The sequence below is a fragment of the Budorcas taxicolor genome, chromosome 22 (assembly GCF_023091745.1).
Source record: "Budorcas taxicolor isolate Tak-1 chromosome 22, Takin1.1, whole genome shotgun sequence".
Taxonomy (NCBI): Eukaryota; Metazoa; Chordata; class Mammalia; order Artiodactyla; family Bovidae; genus Budorcas; species Budorcas taxicolor.
In genome coordinates, this window is record NC_068931.1 from 948291 (window position 1) to 974801 (window position 26511).

Genomic DNA, 26511 nt, shown 5'->3' on the forward strand with positions numbered 1-26511 from the left:
CCAGGAGGAAGTCGTTTCCTCCAGAGGAGCAGGCGTGTGGTGGAAGAGCCGCATTGGCACAGACCCTCCCCTCCCCGGAGAAGCAGCAGCTCGGTCACGACCAGCTTCCAGCAGCTGCACGCCCGGGAAGGGGGCCAGGCGCCCGGGGAGGCCATGGGGCCCCTGGCTGATATGCAGGCCTGCAGCATTGCTGGGCATTCCAAGGGGAGAGCAGGTGGGGGCTATGGAAGGGAGGTCAGAGGTCAGGGCTGGCAAACGCCCCCCTCAAAGGAACTGGAGCTGTAAGCGCCCCCGTCACTTGGTGGGGACGTGGCCTCTACAGAGGCGACGGGAATGCCCCCCTCTGAAGGGGCATGGCCCCCAGGGGTGATGGCAGGAGCAGGAAGGCACTGCCCTTTCCCCACAGCTCCCTAAGTCTGCCCCCCAACCCCGCTGAGCCCCACAGTGATCAGCAGGGCAAGGTCAGGGTGAGGCTGAAGGACAAGTGTGGCCTTCTGGCATTTGCTACAGGCTTGGAACTTCTGAGATTGTGGAATTTATTTTTAGTTGGCCATGGAGTCAAAACTGTGGAGACAAAAAAGGGAAGCGCAGAACAGGCTGGTGGTGCTCCTAGGGTGAAACTCTTTACTCCAAGCACAGGATGGCTTTGACCCCCGAGTCAGGCCGGGTCAGGCCCGGGCCAAGTTCTGGTGTGCGCGGGTCGAACAACATGCAGGCTGATGACAGAAGCCCGGCCCCAAAGCCGTCCCGCCCCTCCGAGCGCGGAGGCGGGTGAGGACGCTGTGCTGCCCCCAGGCCCCCGACTGCCCCCGCAGGTCAGGTCGGCCCCGCCTGTGCCCACGGCCCCTCCGCAGAGGCCCCGGCTGAGCCGTTGCCGTCGGGGCTCTGCGAGCCGTCGTCCTCCGTGGCGGTGGCGGAGGCGGAGGCGGAGGCGGAGCGCGTGCTGTCCTCGCGCAGGGCGGGCTCGGGGCTGGCGGCACGCTGCTGCTGCTCCTTGAGCTCTGAGTAGGAGCGCGAGAAGGTGTGGAAGATGGAGGTGACTGGGAAGGCCATGAGCAGGATGCCGCTGAGGATGCTGCTCAGCGCCACCACCTGCCCGGGCAGGCTGCGCGGCACCATGTCGCCATAGCCCACGGTGGTCATGGAGATGACGGCCCACCAGTAGCTGGCCGGCACGCTGGAGAAGTCACGGCGCGCACCCAGCTCGCGCTCGGCCAGGTGCACGAGCGGCGCAAAGAGGGCCATGGCCACGCAGAGGAAGAGCAGCAGCAGCCCAAACTCGCGCGCGCAGCGGCGCACGGTCAGGCCGAGCGAGCGCAGCCCCAGCGAGTGGCGCGCCAGGCGCATCACGTAGAGCACGCGCAGCGCCCGCAGCAGCCGCAGCACCAGCCCCGCACGCTCCAGCAGCTTGTTGCCTCCCACGCCGGGCCGGGCCGCCAGGCCCACGAGCAGCGACACGTAGAAGGGCAGGATGGCCAGGATGTCGATAATGTTGAGCGGGGTCCGCAGGAAGGCGCACTTGCTCTCGGCCTGCAGCGAGCGCAGCAGGAACTCGAAGGAGAACCAGGCCACGCACACCGTCTCCAGCACGAACAGGCTGCGACACTTAGGGGAGCACTCACCCTGCAGGGAGAGGGGGACTCGTGTTGGGGGCATGGAGGCCTATCCTTCCTGGGCTGCCCTTTCTCCAGATGACTGCACTGCAGGGCAAGGGTTGTGGACAAAAAACCAATTACTGTTTTTTGTTTTTTTTAAAAGAAGTACTAGGAGGTAGGCTTCCTGCGAGGGAGTGAGCGGAGCTCAGGTGACCAGCTCCCCAGCAAAGCTGGGGAATTTGTTTACAAAAAAAAAAACAAACATCAACCACTTAAAGTTCCGGAAGCCGTTCCAAGGACAACAGCAAATGAAACATTTGTTCAAGAAAATCTATGGAAATTCATTTAAAAAAGAGTCTTTGGTATTTGAACCAAGACCCCGCCCCCCCCCCCCCCCAAAAAAGTCGCAGATCATGGAGGAGGCTCCTCAGGGAGATACCAAAAAGAAAATAAAATAGACTTTACTAAAATAATCCAACCAATCATTAAACACACAGCAAAGAACAGTAACATGAAGTGGGGAGGGCGATATCCAGTGTTCCTGGATATTTTATCACCTAAAATGCCCAGTTTTCAATAAAAAATCATAGGGCAGGCAAAGAAACAGTAAAGTATGACCCATACATCAGAAAAAAGAAAAAAATCAGGCAACAGAAACTGCCTAGGAGAATGACCAAATGTCAGATTAACAAAAAGCTTCAAAACTGCCATTATAAATATGGTCACAGAACTAAAGAAAAGTTGATTGCCGGTTCATAGCATCAGATGGAGAATATCAATAAAGAAAAATTTTTAAAGAGTCAAATGGAAAATTTGAAGTTGAAGCATACAATAACAGAAAATTCAGAAAACTACAGGAGCTCAGCAGTGGAAGTAAACTGTCAGAAGAAAGGGTTAGAGAACTAGGAGATTGCCAGTGGCGATTACGCAGGTTGAGACCAGCGAGAACCTGGGACACACGGGTTGGGCCAGCACTGTGGCATCATCAGGTACCAGCGGGATTGGGGAGAGCGAGGAGAGTGTTTGAGAAACAGTGGCTGCAAACCCCCCAGATCTGCTGAAAAGCAATGACCCACACACCCAGGAGGCTTGCTGAGTTCTGCCAGGGAAGAGACGATCACAGGAAAAATACTGATAAGGAGATAAGGAGAAAATCTTGAGAACAGCAGAGACAGCGATGGGTCACCTGAGAGGTCACTCAGGTGAGATTACCAATCTAACATCTCAGCAGGAAGCTGTGGATGACCGTGTTCACACCACTCAGAAAACACCCGCCTACCTGAGGCTCCTATATCCAGCAACACTGTCCCCAAAGCATGAAGGCGAAATGAAGACTAGCCCAGAAGAACAGACCCTGAGAACTGCCTTATAGAACTCTAAAGGAAGGTCTTCAGGCTGAAAACCAGTGGTCCCAGCCTCTTCTCAATACCAAAAGCAGGAGCAAGCAAGATAAAACAGATAGATTAAACATGCCGACAAAAGTCTGTCTAGTTAAAGCTATGGTTTTTCTAGTAGTCATGTACCTATGTGAGAGTTGGCCCAAAAAGAAGGCTGAGCGCTGAAGAATTGATGCTTTCGAACTGTGATGCTGGAGGAGACTCTTGAGAACCCTTGGAGAGCAAGGAGATCAAACCAGTCAAACCAGTCAATCCTAAAGGAAATCAACCCTGATTACTCATTGGAAGGACTGATGCTGAAGCTAAAGCTCCAATATTTTGGCCTGATGTGCTGCAGTCCATGGGGTGCAAACAGTTGGACATGACTTAGCAATTGAACAACAAGGCTACAATGAGGTTGTGTGTGGGCCCTGGTCCAACAACAGGACTGGTGTCCTTTTGAGAAGAGGAGGTAAGGAGACACACACACGCAGAGGCAGGACCACGTGAGGACACAGGAGAGGACTGCTGTCCACTTGCCAAGGGGAGAGGTCTCAGGAGGAAGCAAGCTGTCAACACTGGGATCTCAGACTTGATTGTGAGAAAACAGGTTTCTGTTCAGTAACATGGTCAGTTCAGTTCAGTTCAGTTCAGTCACTCAGTCGTGTCCGACTCTTTGCGACCCCATGAATCGCAGCACGCCAGGCCTCCCTGTCCATCACCAACTCCCGGACTTCACTCAGACTCACATCCATCGAGTCAGTGATGCCATCCAGCCATCTCATCCTCTGTCGTCCCCTTCTCCTCCTGCCCCCAATCCCTCCCAGCATCAGAGTCTTTTCCAATGTGTCAACTCTTCACATGAGGTGGCCAAAGTACTGGAGTTTCAGCTTTAGCATTATTCCCTCCAAAGAAATCCCAGGGCTGATCTTCAGAATGGACTGGTTGGATCTCCTTGCAGTCCAAGGGACTCTCAAGAGTCTTCTCCAACACCACAGTTCAAAAGCATCAATTCTTCGGCGCTCAGCTTTTTTCACAGTCCAACTCTCACATCCATATGTGACCACTGGAAAAACCATAGCCTTGACTAGATGGACCTTTGCTGGCAAAATAATGTCTCTGCTTTTGAATATGCCATCTAGGTTGGTCATAACTTTTCTTCCAAGGAGTAAGTGTCTTTTAATTTCATGGTTGCAATCACCATCTGCAGTGATTTTGGAGCCCAAGAAAATAAAGTCTGACACTGTTTCCCCATCTCTTTCCCATGAAGTGATGGGGCCAGATGCCATGATCTTCGTTTTCTGAATGTTGAGCTTTAAGCCAACTTTTTCACTCTCCTCTTTCACTTTCATCAAGAGGCTTTTTAGTTCCTCTTCACTTTCTGCCATAAGGGTGGTGTCATCTGCATATCTGAGGTTATTCATATTTCTCCTGGCAATCTTGATTCCAGCTTGCGCTTCTTCCAGCCCAGCATTTCTCATGATGTACTCTGCATAGAAGTTAAATAAGCAAGGTGACAATATACAGCCTTGACATACTCCTTTTCCTATTTGGAACCAGTCTGTTGTTCCATGTCCAGTTCTAACTGTTGCTTCCTGACCTGCATACAGATTTCTCAAGAGGCAGGTCAGGTGGTCTGGTATTCCCATCTCTCTCAGAATTGTCCACAGTTTATTGTGATCCACACAGTCAAAGGCTTTGGCATAGTCAAGAAAGCAGAAATAGATGTTTTTCTGGAACTCTCTTGCTTTTTCCAGGATCCAGTGGATGTTGGCAATCTGATCTCTGGTTCCTCTGTGATACTTAGTTACAGCAGGCCTAGAAGACTGGCAGCCGAGAGGAGCCACCCCACAGCCAAGGTAAGGAGCAGCGGCTGCACTTACAGCCGTGAAGAGATACCCCACGTCCAGGGTAAGAGAAACCCAAGTTAAACGGTAGGTGCTGAGAGAGGGCATCAGAGGGCAGACAGACTGAAACCACAATCACAGACAACTAGCTAATCTGATCACACGGACCACAGCTTGTCTAACTCAATGAAACTAAGCCATGCCTGTGGGGCAACCCAAGACGGACGGGTCATGGTGGAGAGGTCTGACAGAATGTGGCCCACCGGAGAAGGGAATGTCAAACCACTTCAGTATTCTTGCCTTGAGAACCCCATGAACACTATGAAAAGGCAAAAAGGTAGGACACTGAAAGATGAACTCCCCAGGTCGGTAAGTGCCTAATATGCTACTGGAGATCAGTGGAGAAATAACTCTAGAAAGAATGAAGGGATGGAGCCAAAGCAAAAACCACACCCAGTTGTGGATGGGACTGGTGATAGAAGCAAGGTCCAGTGCTGTAAAGAGCAATATTGCATAGGAATCTGGAATGTTAGGTCCATGAATCAAGGCAAATTGGAAGTGGTCAGACAGGAGACAGCAAGAGTGAACATCGACATTCTAGGAATCAGCGAACTAAGACAGACTGGAATGGGTAAATTGAACTCAGATGACCATTGTACCTACTACCATGGGCAGGATTCCCTTAGAAAAAATGGAGTAGCCATCATAGTCAACAAAAGAGTCCAAAATGCAGTACTTGGATGCAATCTCAAAAACGACAGAATGATCTCTGTTCGTTTCCAAGGCAAACCATTCAATATCATGGTAATCCAAGTCTATGCCCCAACCAGTAATGCTGAAGAAGCTGAAGTTGAACTGTTCTATGAAGACCTACAAGACCTTTTAGAACTAACACTCCAAAAAGATGTCCTTTTCATTATAGGGGACTGGAATGCAAAAGTAGGAAGTCAGGAAACACCTGGAGAAACAGGCAAATTTGGCCTTGGTGTACAGAATGAAGCAGAAAAAAGGCTAATAGAGTTTTGCGAAGCGAACGCACTGGTCATAGCAAACACCCTCTTCCAACAACACAAGAGAAGACTCTACACATGGACATCACCAGATGGTCAACACTGAAATCAGATTGATTATATTCTTTGCAGCCAAAGACGGAGAAGCTCTATAGAGTCAGCAAAAACAAGACTGGGAGCTTACTGTGGCTCAGATCATGAACTCCTTATTGCCAAATTCAGACTTAAATTGACAAAAGTGGGGGAAACCACTAGACCATTCAGTATGACCTAAATCAAATCCCTTATGATTATACAGCGCAAGTGAGAAATAGATTTAAGGGACTAGACCTGATAGACAGAGTGCCTGATGAAATATGGAGAGAGGTTCGTGACATTGTACAGGAGACAGGGATCAAGACAATCCCCAAGAAAAAGAAATGCAAAAAAGCAAATTGGCTGTCTGAAGAGGCCTTACAAATAGCTGTGAAAAGAAGGGAAGCGAAAAGCAAAGGAGAAAGGAAAGATATACCCATTTGAATGCAGAGTTCCAAAGAATAGCAAGGAGAGATAAGAAAGCCTTCCTCAGTAATTAATGCAAAGAATTAGAGGAAAAGAACAGAATGGGAAAGACTAGAGATCTCTTCAAGAAAATTAGAGATACCAAGGAAACATTTCATGCAAAGATGGGCTCAATAAAGGAGAGAAATTGTCTGGACCTAACAGAAGCAGAAGATATTAAGAAGAGGTGGCAAGAAATTAATTGAAATAATATACTATTTTCCTCTGGAAAAAAAAAAAAAAAAGAAGAGGTGGCAAGAATACCCAGAAGAACTGTACAAAAAAGAGCTTCATGACCAGATAATCATGACGGTGTGATCACTAACCTAGAGCCAGACATCCTGGAATGTGAAGTCAAGTAGGCCTTAGAAAGCATCACTACGAACAAAGCTAGTGGAGGTGATGGAATTCCAGTTGAGCTGTTTCAAATCCTGAAAGATGATGCTGTGAAAGTGTTGCACTCAGTATATGCCAGGAAATTTGGAAAACTCAGCAATGGCCACAGGATTGGAAAAGGTCAGTTTTCATGCCAATCCCAAAGAAAGGCAATGCCAAAGAATGCTCAAACTACCACACAATTGCACCCATCTCACATGCTACTGGCTCCCTGGTGGCTCAGAGTTTAAAGCGTCTGCCTCCAATGCGGGAGACCTGGGTTCAGTCCTTGGGTTGGGAAGATCCCCTGGAGAAGGAAATGGTAACCCACTCCAGTATTCTTGACTGGAAAATCCCATGGACGGAGAAGCCTGGTAGGCTACAGTCCACGGGGTTGCAAAGAGTCGGACACAACTGAGCTACTTCACTTTCACTCACACGCTAGTAGAGTAATGCTCATAATTCTCCAAGCCAGGCTTCAGCAATACTTGAACCATGAACTTCCAGATGTTCAAGCTGGTTTTACCAAAGGCAGAGGAACCAGAGATCAAATTGCCAACATCTGCTGGATCATCAAAAAAGCAAGAGAGTTCCAGAAAAATATCTATTTCTGGTTAATTGATTATGCCAAAGGCTTTGACTGTGTGGATCACAATAAACTGTGGAAAATTCTGAGAGAGATGGGAATACCAGACCACCTGACCTGCCTCTTGAGACATCTGTATGCAGGTCAGGAAGCAACAGTTAGAACTGGACATGGAACAACAGACTGGTTCCAAATAAGAAAAGGAGTACATCAAGGCTGTATATTGTCACCTTGCTTATTTAACTTCTATGCAGAGTACATCATGAGAAACGCTGGGCTGGAAGAAACACAAGCTGGAATCAAGATTGCCGGGAGAAATATGAATAACCTCAGATATGCAGATGACACCACCCTTATGGCAGAAAGTGAAGAGGAGCTAAAAAGCCTCTTCATGAAAGTGAAAGAGGAGAGTGAAAAATTTGGCTTAAAGCTCAACATTCAGAAAACAAAGATCATGGCATCCGGTCCCATCACTTCATGGGAAATAGATGGGGAAACAGTAGAAACAGTGTCAGACTTTATTTTCTTGGGCTCCAAAATCACTGCAGATGGTGACTGCAGCCATGAAATTAAAAGACGCTTGCTCCTTGGAAGGAAAGTTATGACCAACCTAGATAGCATATTCAAAAGCAGAGACATTACTTTGTTAACAAAGGTCTTTCTAGTCAAAGCTATAGTTTTCCAGTAGTCATGTATGGATGTGATAGCTGGACTATAAAGAAGGCTGAGCACCGAAGAACTGATGCTTTTGAACTGTGGTGTTGGAGAAGACTCTTGAGAGTCCCTTGGATTGCAAGGAGATCCAACCAGTCCATCCTAAAGGAGATCAGTCCTGGGTGTTCATTGGAGGGACTGATGTTAAAGCTGAAACTCTAATACTTTGGCCACCTGATGCGAAGAGCTAACTCATTTGAAAAGACCCTGATGCTGGGAAAGATTGAGGGCAGGAGGAGAAGGGGACAATAGAGGAGGAGATGGTTGGATGGCATCACCGACTCAATGGACATGGGTTTGGGTGGACTCTGAGAGTTGGTGATGGACAGGGAGGCCTGGCGTGCCACGGTTCATGGGGTTGCAAAGAGTCGGACACGACTGAGCGACTGAACTGAACTGAGCCGAGTAATGGAGAACACAGAGTGTCTGGGAAGTATAAGCCAAGCCGCAGAATGGAAGAATATGTGTGCACATCATACGTGATAAGGGACTGGTATCGAGAACACAGAATTCCTCCCACTCAATGATAGGAAAGAAAAGACAGCCCAGTTTAAAACATAGGCGAGAGATCTGAATAGACCTTTGTCCAAAGCAGATACACAGGTGACTGAGAAGCACATAAAAAGGGGCTCAGCACCATTCACCACCGGGGAAATGTTGGGCAAACCCACCCTAAGGTCCTAGCTCACCCCCACCAGGACAGCCAGAGTGTAAGAGCCGACAACACATGCTGGAGAAACCAGGCCTCTGCACTGCTGATGGGAGCATGCCGCAGTCTAGCCACCTTGAAAAGAGCCTGGATGTGCCCCAAAACCTTCCTCATGGAGTGGCCACACAGCCCCACCATCCCACTCCTAGGTGTGTGCCCAGAGAAGTCAACACAGAAGCCTATACTTGGATGTTCAGGGTCGAGTGAGTCGCAACAGCCAAGAGCTGGACACAACCCAGGTGTCCTGCTGCCGGACGGACTGAAAATCTGGAAGCACACACACTGGGACACTGCTGGGCCGTGGAGGAAACGAAGCGCTGACTGCTGCCACAACGTGGATGAACCCTGAAGACAGCTCAGGGCGGAGGGCCCAGCCACGCCAGACATGCTGGGTGGCTCTGTTCTCAGGATCCAGAACAAGGACATATTCAAGACACAGCCTTGGTAGCTCAGGGCTGGCAGGAGTGGGGAGGGGCTGAGGAGTGCGTGAATCAGCCACCAGGGTCTTCTGGGAGATGGAGATTCTCTAAAATCAGACAGAAGTGGTGGCTCCAGAATTTGTGCACACTCCAGAAATGGCGGAATCGTACACTCAAGAGGGGCAAATTGTGCAGTATGTGAGTCATGTAGCAGCAGAGCTATTGTTAGGAGATAACGATTAGGGCTTCCCGCGTGGCTCGGGGAATCTAGAGTCTGCCTGGCAACGCAGGAGGCACAGGTTCCATCCCTGGTCCAGGAAGATCCCACATGCGGCGGAGCAATGGAGGCAAACTGCTGAGCCCACGCTCTAGAGCCAGCGCGCCACAGCCACCGAAGCCTGGGTGCCCGGAGCCCTGCTCCACGAGAGCAGCCACCGCAATGAGAAGCCCGAGCACACCACCAGAGAAGAGCCAGCCCAGCAGCCAAGACCCAGAACAGCCACAGATGAGTACGGAAAATGACATGAAAGACTTCCACCCCGGCGGCCCCGTGGCCCCGCAGCCCTGTTCCGCCGCAGCCCTTCTGGGCAGCCTGGCGTCGCCGGGGCCAGGCTCCGAGAGGCTGAAGCCCCTCTGGGCAGCGCTGATGCCCCGGGCCTCAGCCCCCCTGCCGGGCCTGGGGCCTCAGGACACGGCGGCAGTTAGGCGGGAAGGGGCCGTGGGGCTGCTGGGGCAGAAGCCCAGGCAGCGGGAAGGGAGACTCGCCATCCTCACCTGGAGTCTGATGACCTCAGCTCACCGGGTGCTTGGAGGTCCCATGACCCACACCCCAGGAACACCCGCACATGACGTCCCCTCGTCCGGGCTGAACTTGGGCTCCTGGCTCCCCCCATCATCTCTTGGCCAAGTCCAGCCGCAAGCCCCCATTGGGTGGGTGGTGGCCCTGAGTGCAGGAGGAGGAGGGACGAAGACTGTAGGGCCCCCTGGGGCGGGCGGGAGGCGGCCCCTTGGTCCCCAAACCTGCCCGGAGACAGGTCAATCCAGTGGATTCAGCCTGCGAACCCCTGCGCCCCACCACTCTCTTAAGGACCATTAAGGAGGATAAGTGGAGGGAACTATTTTGGGAACTTTTAGAAAATGACCCTCAGTTCAGTTCAGTTGCTCAGTCGTGTCTGACTTTTTGAGACCCCATGAATCGAAGCACACCAGGCCTCCCTGTCCATCACCAACTCCCGGAGTTCACTCAGACTCATGTCCATCGAGTCAGTGATGTCATCCAGCCATCTCATCCTCTGTCGTCCCCTTCTCCTGCCCCCAATCCCTCCCAGCATCAGAGTCTTTTCCAATGAGTCAACTCTTCGCATGAGGTGGCGTACTGGAGCTTCAGCTTTAGCATCATTCCCTCCAAAGAAATCCCAGGGTTGATCTTCAGAATGGACTGGTTGGATCTCCTTGCAGTCCAAGGGACTCTCAAGAGTCTTCTCCAACACCGCAGTTCAAAAGCATCAATTCTTTGGTGCTCAGCCTTCTTCACAGTCCAACTCTCACATCCATACATGACCACAGGAAAAACCATAGCCTTGACTAGACGGACCTTAGTTGGCAAAGTAATGTCTCTGCTTTTGAATATATTATCTAGGTTAGCCATAACTTTCCTTCCAAGGAGTAAGCGTCTTTTAATTTCATAGCTGCAATCACCATCTGCAGTGATTTTGGAGCCCAGAAAAATAAATTCTGACACTGTTTCCACTGTTTCCCCATCTCTTTCCCATGAAGTGATGGGACCGGATGCCATGATCTTCGTTTTCTGAATGTTGAGCTTTAAGCCAACTTTTTCACTCTCCTCTTTCACTTTCATGAAGAGGCTTTTTAGCTCCTCTTCACTTTCTGCCATAAGGGTGGTGTCATCTGCATATCTGAGGTTATTCATATTTCTCCCGGCAGTCTTGATTCCAGCTTGTGTTTCTTCCAGCCCAGCGTTTCTCATGATGTACTCTGCATAGAAGTTAAATAAGCAAGGTGACAATATACAGCCTTGACATACTCCTTTTCCTATTGGGAACCAGTCTGTTGTTCCATGTCCAGTTCTAACTGTTGCTTCCTGACCTGCATACAGATTTCTCAAGAGGCAGGTCAGGTGGTCTGGTATTCCCATCTCTCTCAGAATTTTCCACAGTTTATTGTGATCCACACAGTCAAAGGCTTTGGCATAGTCAATAAAGCAGAAATAGATGTTTTTCTGGAACTCTCTTGCTTTTTCCACGATCCAGCGGATGTTGGCAATTTGATCTCTGGTTCCTCTGCCTGTGGTAAAACCAGCTTGAACATCAGGAAGTTCATGGTTCACGTATTGCTGAAGCCTGGCTTGGAGAATTTTGAGCATTACTTTACTAGCATGTGAGATGAGTGCAGTTGTGTGGTAGTTTGAGCATTCTTTGGCATTGCCTTTCTTTGGAATTGGAATGAAAACTGACCTTTTCCAGTCCTGTGGCCACTGCTGAGCTTTCCAAATTTGCTGGCATATTGAGTGAAGCACTTTCACAGCATCATCTTTCAGGATTTGAAACAGCTCAACTGGAATTCCATCACCTCCACTAGCTTTGTTCGTAGTGATGCTTTCTAAGGCCTACTTGACTTCACATTCCAGGATGTCTGGCTCTAGATGAGTGATCACACCATCATGACTAACTGCGTCGTGAAGATCTTTTTTGTACAGTTCTTCTGGGTATTCTTGCCACCTCTTCTTAATATCTTCTACTTCTGTTAGATCCAGACCATGTCTGTCCTTTATCGAGCCCATCTTTGCATGAAATGTTTCCTTGGTATCTCTAATTTTCTTGAAGAGATCTCTAGTCTTTCCCATTCTGTTCTTTTCCTCTAATTCTTTGCATTGATCGCTGAGGAAGGCTTTCTTATCTCTCCTTGCTATTCTTTGGAACTCTGCATTGAGATGCTTATATCTTTCCTTTTCTCCTTTTGCTTTTCGCCTCTCTTCTTTCACAGCTATTTGTAAAGCCTCCCCAGACAGCCATTTTGCTTTTGTGCATTTCTTTTCCATGGGGATGGTCTTGATCCCTAATTTCACACATCTGGCCTATTTGGCCAAAATCGGGTCAGCAGTAAACCTACACCCCCGAGGTCCTTCCCTCCCCCAAGTTTCCATCAGTCTCCCAGCACCCTCAGAGCAGTGCCTGAAGTGCACCCACCCAGGTGCGCACGCATGGGCCTGCCCCACGGGCCCTGGGGCTCCCGGCTCCTCCAGGCTCCGCCTTCGCCTTTCCCTGATGGGCTTCCCCCTCAGTGGCCGAGCCTCTGGGCTTCGCAGGTGAGAAGGTCAGGTGGGGCCTTGGCGGGGTCCCCTCACCAGCAGGCGGCAGTCTCCCCATCCAGGTGCCCATGCGTGCACAGGTGCTGGCTCAAGCGTTGGGGCTGGCTCAGCCCACGGCCATTTCTCCCACACCTTCTGTGGCTGCACCCCAAACCCACTCCCAGGCTCGGGGCTCCTGCGGGGGAGGGCAGGTGGCCAGAAGTGTCACCATGGGTGGGGGTGGAGCCCAGGAGACAGGCCCTTCTGGAAACAAAGTCGCTTTTTTATTTTGAATTAATTACTTTATTTTAATTGGAGGCTAATTACTTTACAATATTGTAGTGGTTTTGCCAAACATGGACATGAATCAGCCACGGGTGTACATGTGTCCCCCATTCTGAACCCCCCTCCCACCTCTCCCCCCATCCCATCCCTCAGGGTCATCCCAGTGCACTGGCCCTGAGCGCCCTGTCTCATGCATTGAAAACCTGGACTGGTGATCTATTTCACATATGATAATATACATGTTTCAATGCTATTCTCTCAAATCATCCCACCCTCACTTTCTCCCACAGAGTCCAACAGATTGTTCTTCACATCTGTGTCTCTTTTGCTGTCTTGCATACAGGGTCATCGTTACCATCTTCCTAAATTACATATATATGTGTTAATATACTGTGTTGGTGTTTTTCTTTCTGACTTACTTCACTCTGTATAATAGGCTCCAGTTTCATCCACCTCATTAGAACTGATTCAAATGCATTCTTTTTAATAGCTGAGTAATATTCCATTGTGTATATGTACCACAGCTTTCTTACCCATTCGTCTGCCGATGGACATCTAGGTTGCTTCCATGTCCTAGCTAACAAAGTGGTTTTTGAACCGTTTTCCAAACTGCAGCCTCCACGGCCTGGCACTCCCGTGGCACTATCGCTGCCTCAATTTTCTAGTAGAATAAGCAGGCACCCTGAGTAGCTTCCTCAGTAACTTGGGCCGTGGGGCAGCCAGCATCCTGGGTGCAGTCAGGAGAGGCCTGGCCTGGCCACGCTCCCAATCCCAGCTTTGTTCTCTTTTCAGAGCATCGAAAATTGTGGTATCCATTCTGCTAAGGAGCCTGAGTGCCATTGTTCCTCAAGGATAAACTCAGGTGTGAGGGTGACAAGACAGACAGGTCAGGGTGGACTGCTCACCACAAGGACAGCGCCGAGCTTGGCCGACACCTGCTGCCCAGCATGAGGCCCCCGATGCCAGGGGCGCTTCACCGCAGACCCCAAGGCAGGTAGACTCTGCCTGTGTTTATCCAGGGTAATCAGACTCTGAAAACACGTGCCCCCTTACTGCCCGAGTGTGTTCTGGACACCAATTCACACCCCTCTGTTGATCCAGCGTGGACCCTGTGTCCAGCAGAGGAGCCAGTCTGAGCTACTGTCTGCAGCTGGGAACACACTGGCGTGTGGCAGGATGTTGAGAAGGGTGAATGCTCCGTCCTTACTAATTTATCCACTCATTAACAGCTTTGTGTGAGATTTTCTCTCTGCCTCCCATGAGCACTTCAAGGAAAATATTTATTAACTCAATTTACTAACATTCATAATAACTTGCCTTTGAACTTAGTTGAGGTTTATTTTTTTCCAATTATCTGTAATAAAAGACTCTCGTAGTACAAATAGATAATCAGGAGAAGGAATATTAAATCCACTTAGGAGAACAAATTGTATAAAAAGATCAAACAGTCATTTACATAGAAGTCATGAATGCACTCACTTGAAATTACCTGCACTGAAGCAGAGCCGTCAGTTCACCTTTCTGTCAACATCCTGTGGACTAGCTTTATGGGGTAACACAGAAAGAAATGAAGATACCTTGCTGTGAAGTCCTCCACCCTCTGCCTGCCCTGGCTGGAAGGAGCCTGTCTTCCAATTGGCCCTATCGACCTCCATGGTCCCTCCTGAGCGTGATGCACCAGCCTGAACCCAGCGAGGGTTCAGGAATCAGACAGAACTGCGGTCGCCAACATCTCACGCTTTGGTGCCCCGAGGAGCAAACGCCCAGGGCCCCAACGTCCCCGCGGAAGTGACCAGCATGAGCTGAGATGGACACAGACAGCAAGCTGGTGACAGCAGCGCCGCCCACAGATCAGCAAGCGGGGCGTCCACCTTGGGGGAGAACGGTCCCCACCACCAATCTGAATGCTTCCTGCGTCACAGACAAGGACACAAAATCTGAAGCCACTGCTCCTCATTTGTTCCCCAATCTCAGTCCCTGGTCCTGGGGTGCATCCACAGCAGTGGCTGCGCTCTTGCCGAGGGCACAGGTGTGCTTTCTCCTCTCTTCTGTGCTGGGTTTGGCCCCACCCGTCCGTGCAGGCGCCCCCATCTCACAGCTGCATGAGTTTCCCTGAGAACCTTTGGTAGCACCGACTTAACCGCACCTTCCTGGCTGCCTGGGTTCAGACGTGGCTCCTCCACAAGGGCAGAGACTCCCAAGCTGGACAGCTGGTCCTGCGACAATTCCCGGCTCCCACGACCCAGGCAGGAGGGGCCCTGGCTCCTGCCCAGTGCTGACTCGGTTCATCGGGAGGTGATATTTTCCAGGAAGGCGGCCCTCTCCGCCGACTGTGTCTGCACATCCACCCCGCAGTCAAGACTAGAGACACGAGGGCAGGGCACAGCTCCTCACGGGTGGGACCGGGGCCATGGCCAGCACTGAACGGACATCCTGGGGGCAAAGGATGGAGGGACAGGTGGGCAGGGAAGGCTGCACGGGGCGGACGTGGTGAGGGGCCCCGTGAGGCCGCCTGCTTGTCTCCCACTGAGAAATCCCGAGATGCTCATAGGGAACTGAGAACAGACCACACAGGGCAGGTGGACGAAGGCGATGGAACTGTGGGAAGTACAAATGGAGGTGAAGACGTGAGATGTCGGCTTCTAGGGGTGATCGAACGGAAATCTAGAAAGCAGGAGGTGAATTTTTTTTTTTAAAGAACCAGGCAAATTGTTACCAGGCCACCCAGCACTGGTAGGCCAGGGTCCGGGGAACTCGAGCTCACAAAGGCATGACAAGGCCTCCTCAGGGCAGCACCTGGGGCGCGGGTTTGCAGGCCCTAGATGGGCACAGCCCCCCAGATGGGCACAGCTGAGGACCTGATCAGGTGAGCGGTTGAGTAGTGGAAGCTGGGTGAGCAAGTGTTCATCCCAGCAGGGCTCGTGACAGGAAGGGCTGGAAGCAGGAGGGGACATGTAAAACTACAGAACAGGACTGCCTGGCTGCTACTGTTAGGGGACCAAGTGGCTACAAGACGCTGCCTGCACGCTTCTCCTCCAGTCTCACGAGAGGTTCCAGAGCAGAGGTAGTGAGGTGCACTCAGGCTTCAGTAATTACCTCGCAGTTTATTTTCACTTTCTTCTCCATACAGCTTTGTACCTGCCCAGCCTCCGTGAAGAGCAGGCATCGTGTTTACAACCAGGACACTCTGAGGGGCGTGTTCTTTGGGCCGCTGAGGGAGCAGAGGGACAGGCCGTCCAGGCAGGCGGGGGGCCTGGCTGACCGTCCAGGCAGGATCTGAGTTTTGGTGGCTGGTTCCCGCAGGCACGCCAGGTTTACTTCTCCAGATGCTCATTTCTAGGTTGTATCAGGAAGAGCAAGTCTTCCAGGACCCCCTGACCATGCTCCTCAGAGCGCCACCCCCTCCCCAGGAGCTTTGGTGGCTGGTTCCCATGGGCGTGCCAGGTTTACTTCTCCAGATGCTCATTTCTAGGTTGTATCAGGAAGAGCAAGTCTTCCAGGACCCCCTCACCATGCTCCTCAGAGTGCCGCCCCCTCCCCAGGAACTTCCAATGTAGGGGTGTCCCAAGGACACCCTGACCCTGACCCTCACCAAACTTCTGACGGGTGTCAATAAGTTAGTATTTGTGGTAAAATAAACAGCACAAGCTCTTCATTTGGGAACAGCCAATTTGATGAATTACAGCAGGCACTGTCTTCTCATTAAAAATGTACATTCATGTTATAATTAACATCTAGGGCTTGAAAAGTCGCTCGGTCATGTCTGAGTCTGTGACCCCATGGACTGAAGCCTGTCAGGCTCCTCTGTCCAAGGGATTCTCCAGACCAGAATACTGGAGTGGGTAGCCGTTCCCTTCTCCAGGGGATCTTTCTGACCTGGGGATTGAACCCAGGTCTCCAGCATTGCAGGCAGATTCTTTACCAGCTGAGTCACCAGGGAAGCCCCATCTAGGGCTTCAGTGGAGCCTGCTGCTGCTGCTAAGTCGCTTCAGTCGTGTCCGACTCTGTGCAACCCCAGAGACAGCAGCCCATCAGGCTCCCCCGTCCCTGGGATTCTCCAGGCAAGAACACTGGAGTGGGTTGCCATTTCCTTCTCCAATGCATGAAAGTGAAAAGTCAAAGTGAAGTCGCTCAGTCGTGTCCGACTCTTAGTGACCCCATGGACTACAGCCCACCAGGCTCCTCCGTCCATGGGATTTTCCAGGCAAGAGCACTGGAGTGGGGTGCCATTGCCTTCAGGTGGAGCCTAGCATCACCTGAATGCTCAGGTCTGTTCCCACCACTGCCTGGCGCCGGATAATCTCCCTGCCTTAAATGTGTGGCCTTTAAAGAAAACGCTGCAGGCCTCGGGCAGGGAAGAGTAGAGGTCAGGGCTCGGGGGCACCTGAGAGGCCCCGGGACCCCCACCCACATCGGCTCCACGTTCAGCACTCTCACAGCTCTCCCACGCTGCCAGCCACAAGGCAGGGGGACCCCAAGCTCTCCTGCAACACAAGGTGACTCCTGTCACCCCCCTCAAGCCCCAGCTGCCCAGCACGTCCTCGTCACCGCACAGCAGGGCCGCCCAGGAGGGTGGGCGCAGCGGCCTGGGGGGGCCTGGGGGCCGGCCAGGTGGGTGCGGGCTGCAGGGACCTGCAGGCCCCACCACCTCCCCCTCAGGCCACGTCCACCCGTCTGCCCACCCTCCTGGATCTGGAGCAAGTGACCGTCCCTCCTGTTCTAGGCGGTTGTATGGAGAGCAGGACCCTGGCCTCCCCAGCGAGGCAGCTGAGACAGGAAAGTTCTTGAAGACGAGGGCAGTGGCCAGAGGGGGTCAGCGCAGACTTGGGTGCAGGGAACCCCGTGGGGACTCCTTGTGGCCAAAGGAGGGAGGGCGGGAGGTAGCCAAGGGGTTGCCCCGCCCCCACCTCCCAGCCACCCCGCCAGCCACCTCCACCACCCGGGAGGCAGAGGCCTCGCCACAGGCTCTGCTCGCATCCTGGGTGTGGCAAGGCGCCTGCGGACAGCCACGCAGCACGGGTCAGCTGCCTCTCCAGCTGTGCCTGCGGACTGGCTTCCCCCATCCGACCCCTACCCTCCACAGACCCACTGTGTCCCCCACAGAAGCCGGTGCCTGGACACGGCCTCCTTGCCTCCACCTGCCCCGTGGCCCATGTGTGCTGCAGCACCTTGTGTGCCAAAGGGTTAAAGCTGTCACTTAATTCTCTGTGCAAAGCACTGTCGAAAGCTGTTTCACAAGCATTATTCAATTTAATCTCAACAACTCTGAAGTAGCCTCATTTTATAGATGAGAAAACAGGCTCAGAAAGGAGACCACGTGTTTTTGGGTCTTCAGCAGTCTGTATAGGGGCTGGGGTGGGAGCCCTGGTCTGCGTTTAAGTCTGAGAACTTAACCAGCACCTGTCTGCCTCTTGAGTGACAGAGAAGGTGAACCCACAGCCTTGGCTAGATCATGGTGGAGTCTTGGGACCGGCCTCCAGTTCTGCACGTCAGGGGCTTGGCAGCTGCCACACCCTGCAAACAACAACTAAAAACCTGAACAGACTGAAAAACACAGTCTTCTCAGGTCTGTAAGAGAAGGGAGGGCACAGAGCAAACCACTGCCCCCAAGACTGGAGTGACAGATGGGTGAACACAGGGAGCCAGGCTTCCGGGGCGAGACTCAAAGCCGCCTGGAAGCAGTGCTGGGAGGAAAGCCTGAACTGTGAGTTTCAATTGCTGGAGGCTCAGTGTGAATAAGTCTGAGAGCTGTAAGCTCCAGGGTACCTGTTGAGATTTACCGGGAAATTTGCTGCCAGAGCCCGCCAAGGTTCTCAGTAAATATGGGAGAAAAGAAGATACGCAGATGGCAAGCAGGACATGAAAAGACGCCCCACTCATATGTCGTCAAGGAGATGCAAGGGAAAACAACACGGAGACACCATGCCTGTCAGAAAGGCCCATGTCCAGAGCACCAGCAGCCCAGATGCCAGTGGCAGGGGAGCAGCGGGGCCTCAGTCAGCGTCGCTGGGGAGGCAAGTGGGGCAGGCACTCTGGGAGACAGTTTGGTGCTTTCGTAAAAACTAAGTCTATTTTACCTAGTGATATAGCAACCACACTCCTTGGTATTTACCCAAAGCAATCAAAACCTTATGTTCACATGAAAACCTGCACAGAGGTACTTATAGCAGCTCTGTTCATAACTGTCAAACCTGGAAGCAGCCAAGAGGTCCTGCAGTCAGCAGTGGGTAAACCAACTCCAGAACATCCAAACAATGGGGTATTATTAAAGGCCAAAAAGAAATAAGCTATCAAGTCGTGAAAAAATGGATAAAACTTAAATGCATATTACTAACTGAAAGAGGTTAATCTGCAAAGGATTTCAACTATAAGACATTCTGAAAAAGGCAAAACTACAGATAAAGTGAAAGGATCAGCGATGCCAGGCCCTGGGGAAGGGGAGGGGTCGGGGAGGCACAGAGGGTTTTCAGGGCAGGAAACTGGTTCTGAGCGATACTGTTATAGTGGATACAGGTCATTGTACTTGTGTCCAAACCCACAGAATGAGGTGGAGCCCTAATGTAAACCGTAGGCTTTGGGCAGTTGCCAACCGAGGTTCGTCACTCTCAGGGAGGCTGATGATGGGCGATGCTGTGTAAGGGTGGGGCGGGGGCCCACAGGAACTCTCTGCACCTTCCTCTCAATTTTGCTGTGGATTTAAAACTGCTCGAAAAACTTGTCTTAAAAAAAAAAAAAAAATCTTGTAGCTTCTATTCTAGGCTTTTGAGCACAAGTCTTTTTTTCCCTCAGACTAAAGCACAAATCCAAAACAGAAATCCCCTATTTTTTCTGCCAAATTTACGTGGAAAGTGGAGGAAAATGCCCCAAGCTCCATGTTTATCCCCTGGCACATGTGGCTCTGTTTCTAGAGCCTTTCAGAGTCTGGCAGGAGGGTCCCCCATGAAAACAGCCAGTGTTCCCTCCAACGCGGTGGCCGATGACTGCTGGGGCTCGGCCTGCAGTTCTAGGGGCTGGCGGGGTTGCCAGGCCAGAGTGGGGGCTGCAGACGAGACTCCCCGTGGGGAGGGGCTGCCGCTTCACATTCCTCGCAGCCCTGGGGCCCCCCTCATTTAACAGAAGAGCACGATGATCAGGGCTGGACCTATCCCAGACCCAGCTTCGCCTGCAGCGGAGTATCTGCCACCAGGTCATGTCGGTTCCTGGATCAGACCTTTGCAAATAAGAAACCCAACCGGCCAGACCCATGGTCCAGCCCAGGGCCCTGGGAGCCTCTGTCCCCAGCTCAGTCCTGGGGCCCAGGGCCCTCTCTGGAGTCGGTGGCTGAGCCGGCAGCCGGCTGGGGTCCATCCTCCCTTCCTCCTTTCAGCTTCTTGGGCCTGACCACGGCAGGGAGCACCACAGCCCGTTGGCATGGGGTGATAACCGGACACAGACGGCCCCTGCTGGGTAGGACTGGAGCCTCCTGGATGCGGGGCCCGGCGTCCGACTGACGCGCCTGGGAGGCCCCCATGGTCCTGCCCTGCTGCAGCGGCCCCAGTACAGCATTCTTAGCCCTCGTGGACAGTAAACGAGCCATCAGGGGCTGGGCCAAAGCCCAAGTCCCTGCGCTCAGGGGCTCCTTTGCCACTGGCTCGGGCCCTGCTGCTGTCGGCGCTGAAAGCGCAGCTCATCGCTCACGGCCCTGGAGCTGGACATCCGCGGTACGGGCACCTACATGCCTGGTGTCTAGTGGGCCCTGCCTCCTGGTTTACAGAAGCACCTTCTCACTGTGTCTGCTCCAGAGGAACAGGTGGGCAGCTCTGGGTGGTCACTGTTGTAGGAGACTAATCCGATCACGAGGCTCAACTTTTGTGACTCTGTCACCCCCAGAAGCCCCCCTCCTGACATACTGGGCTTGGGATTCAGCCTGCGAATTCTGGGAACTTGACATTCAGATGGCAGCATTCTGCCCCCAGCACCCAAAATTCATGTCCTTCTCGCCTGTATTCCATCCTGCAGCCCCCAAAGTCTAAGAAACTTCACTATCAACTCGAAGGCCTGACGTCGTCCAAGTCGGGGGTTGGGGGGACTCCAGGTAAAGTCATTAGAGGCAAAGCCCCTGAGCCTGTGCGCAGACAGTGACGTGCTTTCTCACAACGCAGCGGGCCATAACCCGTGCCCCACAGAACAGGCTCCAAGCCCGCTGCATCGGTTCTGTTTGTGTGCTGGGGAGCCCTGACTGACAGCTTGGAGCAGTGAAGCCCTCAGCCCGGCTCAGGCTGTTAAGCTCAACGAGCTTGTCTGTGCCCACACGCAGCAGCAGCTCTGTCGCCAGCTTCCGATGCTGTTGCCAAGTGTCTTCGTGAATTTGGTGCTCGAAGTTGCACTCATGAAATCCATAACTAATTATGTGGGTCTTGATTTAATCATATGAGCTTAGAGTTAAAAATCGACTTGCAAGCCAAACACCAGCCTCCGTGAAAAGGAAGTGATGGGTTGAGCACAGCCTCTGAGGACTCGCTGTTCCCCAGGCCGGTGTGTGCACCCGGGCCTCACTACCCGCAGGCCCAGCACCGTCTCCAGGCAACGCCCCGCAGGGAGGAATCCAAGAGCCGACTGTCAGAACAAAGGCCTCTCTGGTTCCGAAGGCCTGTCCTCAGCATCTGATCACTGCGACATCCAGCGGGGTGGGCGCCAGTGTGCACACCCGTTCCCGGGGTCGCCTAACCACGCTGGACACACCTCTCACAGAACCGAGTATCCAGCAGGGATGGGGTGCTCTGGGCACACCTGAGGTCTGCATGTTACCCGACAGCAAGGTGTTGGGGGAACAGCTAGAAACATGCTCTGTCTCCTTCACTGAGCCCCCAACACCCTAGGAGTGAGGCCAGAGGCGCTGCAGACCCCAAGAAAGCAGAATGGGGAGCTCGCCTCCCTCTAGCTTGGGGCTCCTATGGTGACATGCAGGAGGGAGGTCAGGGGTCAGCAGGAGAGGAGAGCCAGCTGAGGGGCCCCGGAACAAGGGAGGGAGTCCCCTGGAGGAACCAGCCCTGCAGGAGGCCCAGTCCCAGCAGGACCACGAGGCAGAGACTGGCAGTTTGAGGAGGCCATTGGTGGTGGTTTGTTTTGTGGCAGCGGGGGGACACACAGGTCCACGACGGAGCTGGAATCAAGGCCTGACCCTGAATGAGTCCCCAAGAAGCAGGCCTCAGTGCTTGCTGAGCCAGCTTCAGACAGCGGGGGCCAGAGAAGGGGCCTGGGGGTCGCGCAGGGCCGGCACCCAGGCTGAGCCCAGCCCTCAGCTGCTCTGACCTGGACCCCGAGGCGAGGAACATGGAGCTGGGGACCCCCCACCCCCTGCATTTCAATGGGCGGGGCAGGAAGCAGCAAGGGCTGGGGCTGCATGCCCCTCGGCCTGGGGGCCCCCTCGGCCTGGCGCCCCCATAAGCCTGGGGCCCCATTCGGCCCGGGGCCCACTGCTCTCTCGCTGAGCGTGAGGGCCGAGGGTCCTTGGTACCTTGTGAGGCGCTGGATGCAGTGGAACCCTGGCTGCTTCCCCCTGGTGGTCTGCGCCCTGCCGGCCCCCAGAGCCCCGCCGGCCCCCGCCCAGCCCGTCCACCTCCATCTCCAAGGGCCTGCTGACTCCAAACGCCTCAGGGGGGTGGAGTCACACAGGCTCTGCCCTGACAGTTGGCTTGTTTCCCTCAGCACAGCGTCTTCGAGGTTCGTCCCACAAGTATGCTTTTCCCATCATCCAGCCTATAAACAACGAAAAGCAGAGACCAGCTCTCGTTCAGTTACGACGTGTGAGAGCAGATTCCTGACAGAGCCACCACTGGCCACAGGGGCTGCCCGGGCATCGAGGAGACACGGGGATGGCCACAGCCTGGACTCTAGCAGGGCAGACTGCCCAGAAGCCCCCAACAAGCACACAGGCCCTTCACAGCCTCTGCCAACTGCTCTCAGCCGGCCTGAGCAGTCTGGCTGCAGAGTCCTCCCTGGGGCGGGAAAGGTGCCCCGAGGCAACACGGGAGACTCCGTGACATCAACGGTGAGACACGCCCGGGGCCAAGGCAGAGGCAGACGTCCCTGGGCCCAAAGGGCACACCCCAGCCGCCCCAAAGCCAGGATCTCTGTGCACTCGGGGCTTCCTTCAGCGCCATGGGGGCCCCACTCACTCAAGGGGGCATCTCATGGGCCAGCAGCAGGAACCACGGAACCGCTTTCCTCTGATTCCCTGAATAATGGAAGATAATCATCTTTCCTCTCCCTCCATGCTTTTCTTCACCAACACATAAAAGTATCCATCAAACACTAACGCTGCCAGAGATGACGAGCAACACCCCCAGACTGATGATACGGGAGCCCCACCCGCCACCTCTGATCCCTGAGGACACTTCCTGCTCCCCAAGATCCTTCTCCAGGAGGAAGTTGGGTGCACTGATCTGGACCATCCACTAGAGTGTGGGTGCCCCGCGGAAGCATCCTTGCTAGTGGAAGACTCAGGCTCAAGGGACAGTTGGTGCTGAGCCCCTCAGAGGACGCTTTCTGGAGCCTTCAAGAGAAGACTTGAAAATTTAAAAAGAAATTACTTAGCTACTTAATTAAAACCAGAGATCACATATAGATAATATTTTAGCCCAGGCTAAATTCTACTGGGGAAAAAACCCAACAATCAAGAAAATAATGAAGGGTTTCACGTTCTTCTCTGCCCTCCATCGCCAACGCCTTGTGCCTGGAAACTTCCCTGGTAAGTCAAGGCTGCAGCAGCAGTGGAGACAGCAGAAGCTCCCCGGAAACATAAACACAGAATCATCACAGATGCCAGCTGGCCCACTGCTGGGACAAGCCCCAGACCCGAGGGCAGGACTCACCAGACACATGCACACGTGTCCACAGCAGCGCGTGTTACAACAGCAAGAGGGGGAAGCGACCCAGGTGTCACGGATGGATAACGGGTGCGTAAGGAGAGGGGACACTGCTCGGCCCTCAGAAGGAAGGAGTCTGACATCTGCCACAACGCCGTGAACCTGGAGGACACGGTGCCTGCATGATTCCTCTTAAACGAGTCCCTAAGGTTGTTAGATCCACAGAGGCAGAAGGTCCAAGGCGGGTTCTGGGGGCTGCGGAGTCAGTGTTTAGCGGGAAGAGTTTCCGTCTGGGAAGATGAGAGATTTCTAGCAATGGATGGTGCACATGTGACTGTAGTTAACGCCACTGAACTGCGCATAAAAACAGCTCAGCTGGTGAATTTCACGTGTATTTTGCCTCACACACTCAGTGTTGATGAAACATAAAAACTTTTCCTTCCTGTGGCAGTGACACCACCTACTGTGACTTGGCACCTACTGTGTGCAGTGTGCTGGGATCCGGCAGTGCACACAGGTATAAGTCCATGGATTCACCAACACATGGACACACTCAGCACGTGCTCACCCACACTGGGGTCCTTACTTCCTAACCTGAGGACTCATTTGGTGAGACAGTGTCGGGTGGCAGGAAGCGATGTTTCTGGAAATGACGAAGAGGTGGGTGATGGATGTGAATGGTGGCTGACGTGGGGACCAGCAAGGAGACTCAAGGCCGGCTCAGTCTCTGGTGACACAGCTCTGACTTCTGTTCCCTGATTCTCGCGTAAATGGTTTCCTCCTCGGATTGTGAGTTATTGCTACTTAGAAAGTCCAAACACGTCTTTAGAAGCAGAATCCAAAACCTGGGTATAGTTAAGACAACTGGAAATGACAGCCCAGGAATCAGACACCCAAACAATGAAGGAAGCGAAACCAATTTCCTAAAATTTACATTTAAATTTGATCTGCAGTCAGGGTCACCAGGCTCCCAGTGGAGCCCACTCATAGCTGTTACCAGAGCACCGGGCTCTGCATCTCCGAATAATGAGCTGACCACATGGGCTGAACTTGGACATGACCCTGGACAGCAAGGGCCTCTGGGGGAGGGGCTATGGGAGCTCTGACCTGCTCCACCTAGACGGGGGTGGGGGTGTTCAGGTCCAATGCCCACCCCTGGAAGCTGGAGCTGCAGAGCAGGCAGGCAGCCAACCCCCCGCCACTCCGTGAGGAAACGCAGGTAACGCTGCAGGGCGACAGTCACACTGTCAGACACGCAGCAGCTCCCCTCTCCTGACCCCAGCCCCGACGCCATCCACTCCGGCCTCCCCGAACGCATCAGACCTTCCGGGGTGCGTGCAGCACACAAACACCCGTCCCCAGCCCGTGGAGGACACTTCCACCTGTACCTCTCAGGTCAACAAGGGGGCGGGAAGTCCACCAGCTGCTCAGAGCCAGTGCGGGAGCTGGGTGCCTGGAAGAATTCCCAGGTTCCCTTCTTCTGGTCCAGGATGAGGGGACTTGAGTTTACAGCACAGCACTCTAGAGGGGGCATTTTAGCTCCGAATTGTCCAAGCTTCTGGGCCTGGCTGGCAGACAGGATGGGTGAGAAGGCCGCTGAGCTGCGGACTCACTGAGTTCTCAGAACTGGCAGGAATGTGGAGCCTCTGCCAGCAGTGGACAGCCTGGTGCCCCCGCCGTGCCAGCGGCTCTCTCCCCCGAACCGGAGCTGGTGCGGTGGTTCCAGGGCCCATGGTTTCAACCAACGGGGCAGGGGTGCCTAAGGCCACCAGGCCGTGGGTGCCCCTCCCTCCCCTGGCCCGGCCGCCTCCAGGCCGCGACTCGAGTCCAGCGCTAGGTCCCCGCGGACCCCCACCACCCGGGCCGGTTGCGTCTCCGCCACCCCCAGCCCTGCCCAGCCCAGCCCGGGTGCCCTGGCAGCTGCCCCGGCCTGCACTTACCCGCTCCTCTTCCGCGCGGATGTCCGGCATGGTGCTGAGGCAGAGGCCGACCGCCGTGACGGCCACGAAGGCCACGGACACGCAGGCGAAGAGCTTGCCGGCCGGGCCTGAGCGCGGGTCGTCCACCACGTCGCGCAGGCGCCGCCGGCCGCTCGCCAGCCGCCCGCCAGGTCCCGGGGCGCAGGCCGGGCTCCCTGGCGCCCCGCGCTCCGCCGGCCCCGCGCGCGCCTCGGCCGCCTCCTCCTCGCGGCGGCGCAGGCGGCGCAGGCAGCACCGCTCCAGGCGCGCCTCGTCGATGCCCCAGTAGGCCAGCTCGTCGCGGAAGGCCAGGGCACACGGGCCGCGCAGCAGCCTCAGCTTCCCGGCGCGCAGCAGCGCCACGATGGCGCGGAAGGCGCACGGGCTGCGGTCGAAGAAGAACTCGTCGCGGCTCACGTCGTAGTCGTCGCACACGCGCAGCAGCTCGTCGTGGCCGCGGCAGGCGCGCAGGCGCTCGAGGCGCGCGAGGGGGCAGCGAGCCAGCGCGGCCCAGGCCAGGCGCACGCGGCAGCCGCCCACGTTGATGATGACGTGCCGGGCGCGGGCCCCGCCGCCGCCCCGCCGCTCCGCGGGCCCGGGCAGCAGGGCCATGGCCCCATGCGCCGCGCCGCGCCGGGGTCAGGAGGCTGGGCCTGCAAAGGAACGGAGCGCGTGTTAGGCCGCAGGCAGGATGGAGCTGGGGGCACCCTGCCTGCGCGCGACCCTGGGACCTGGGACCAAACGGAACCCAGGGCGCCACCGGCCCGGGCGCTCAGTTCTCCGCTGCATCCCTGAGGCCCTCCTTTACATCTGCGTATCTGTTTGGAGACAGAGTCCCTAACTCAGGAACCACATCACAGAAGTTGCATGGACTCCTGTGGGTTCTTTTCCACACTACTGAAGGGAGGCCCCGGTCCTCCCCGAACCCTGCCAGGACGGCCCC

The 26511-nt window shown here is 54.1% G+C and overlaps 1 protein-coding gene across 1 annotated transcript; it reads right to left on the minus strand.

Annotated features, from left to right (window-relative positions):
• Positions 1-816: 816 nt before the first annotated feature.
• On the minus strand, positions 817-26180 carry KCNG2 (potassium voltage-gated channel modifier subfamily G member 2). The gene is made up of 2 exons (XM_052660576.1): positions 25551-26180; positions 817-1623 (listed from the first exon to the last, which is right to left on the minus strand). Exons 1-2 carry the CDS (start codon positions 26178-26180, stop codon positions 817-819), a joined length of 1437 nt encoding a protein of 478 aa, XP_052516536.1.
• Positions 26181-26511: the final 331 nt, after the last annotated feature.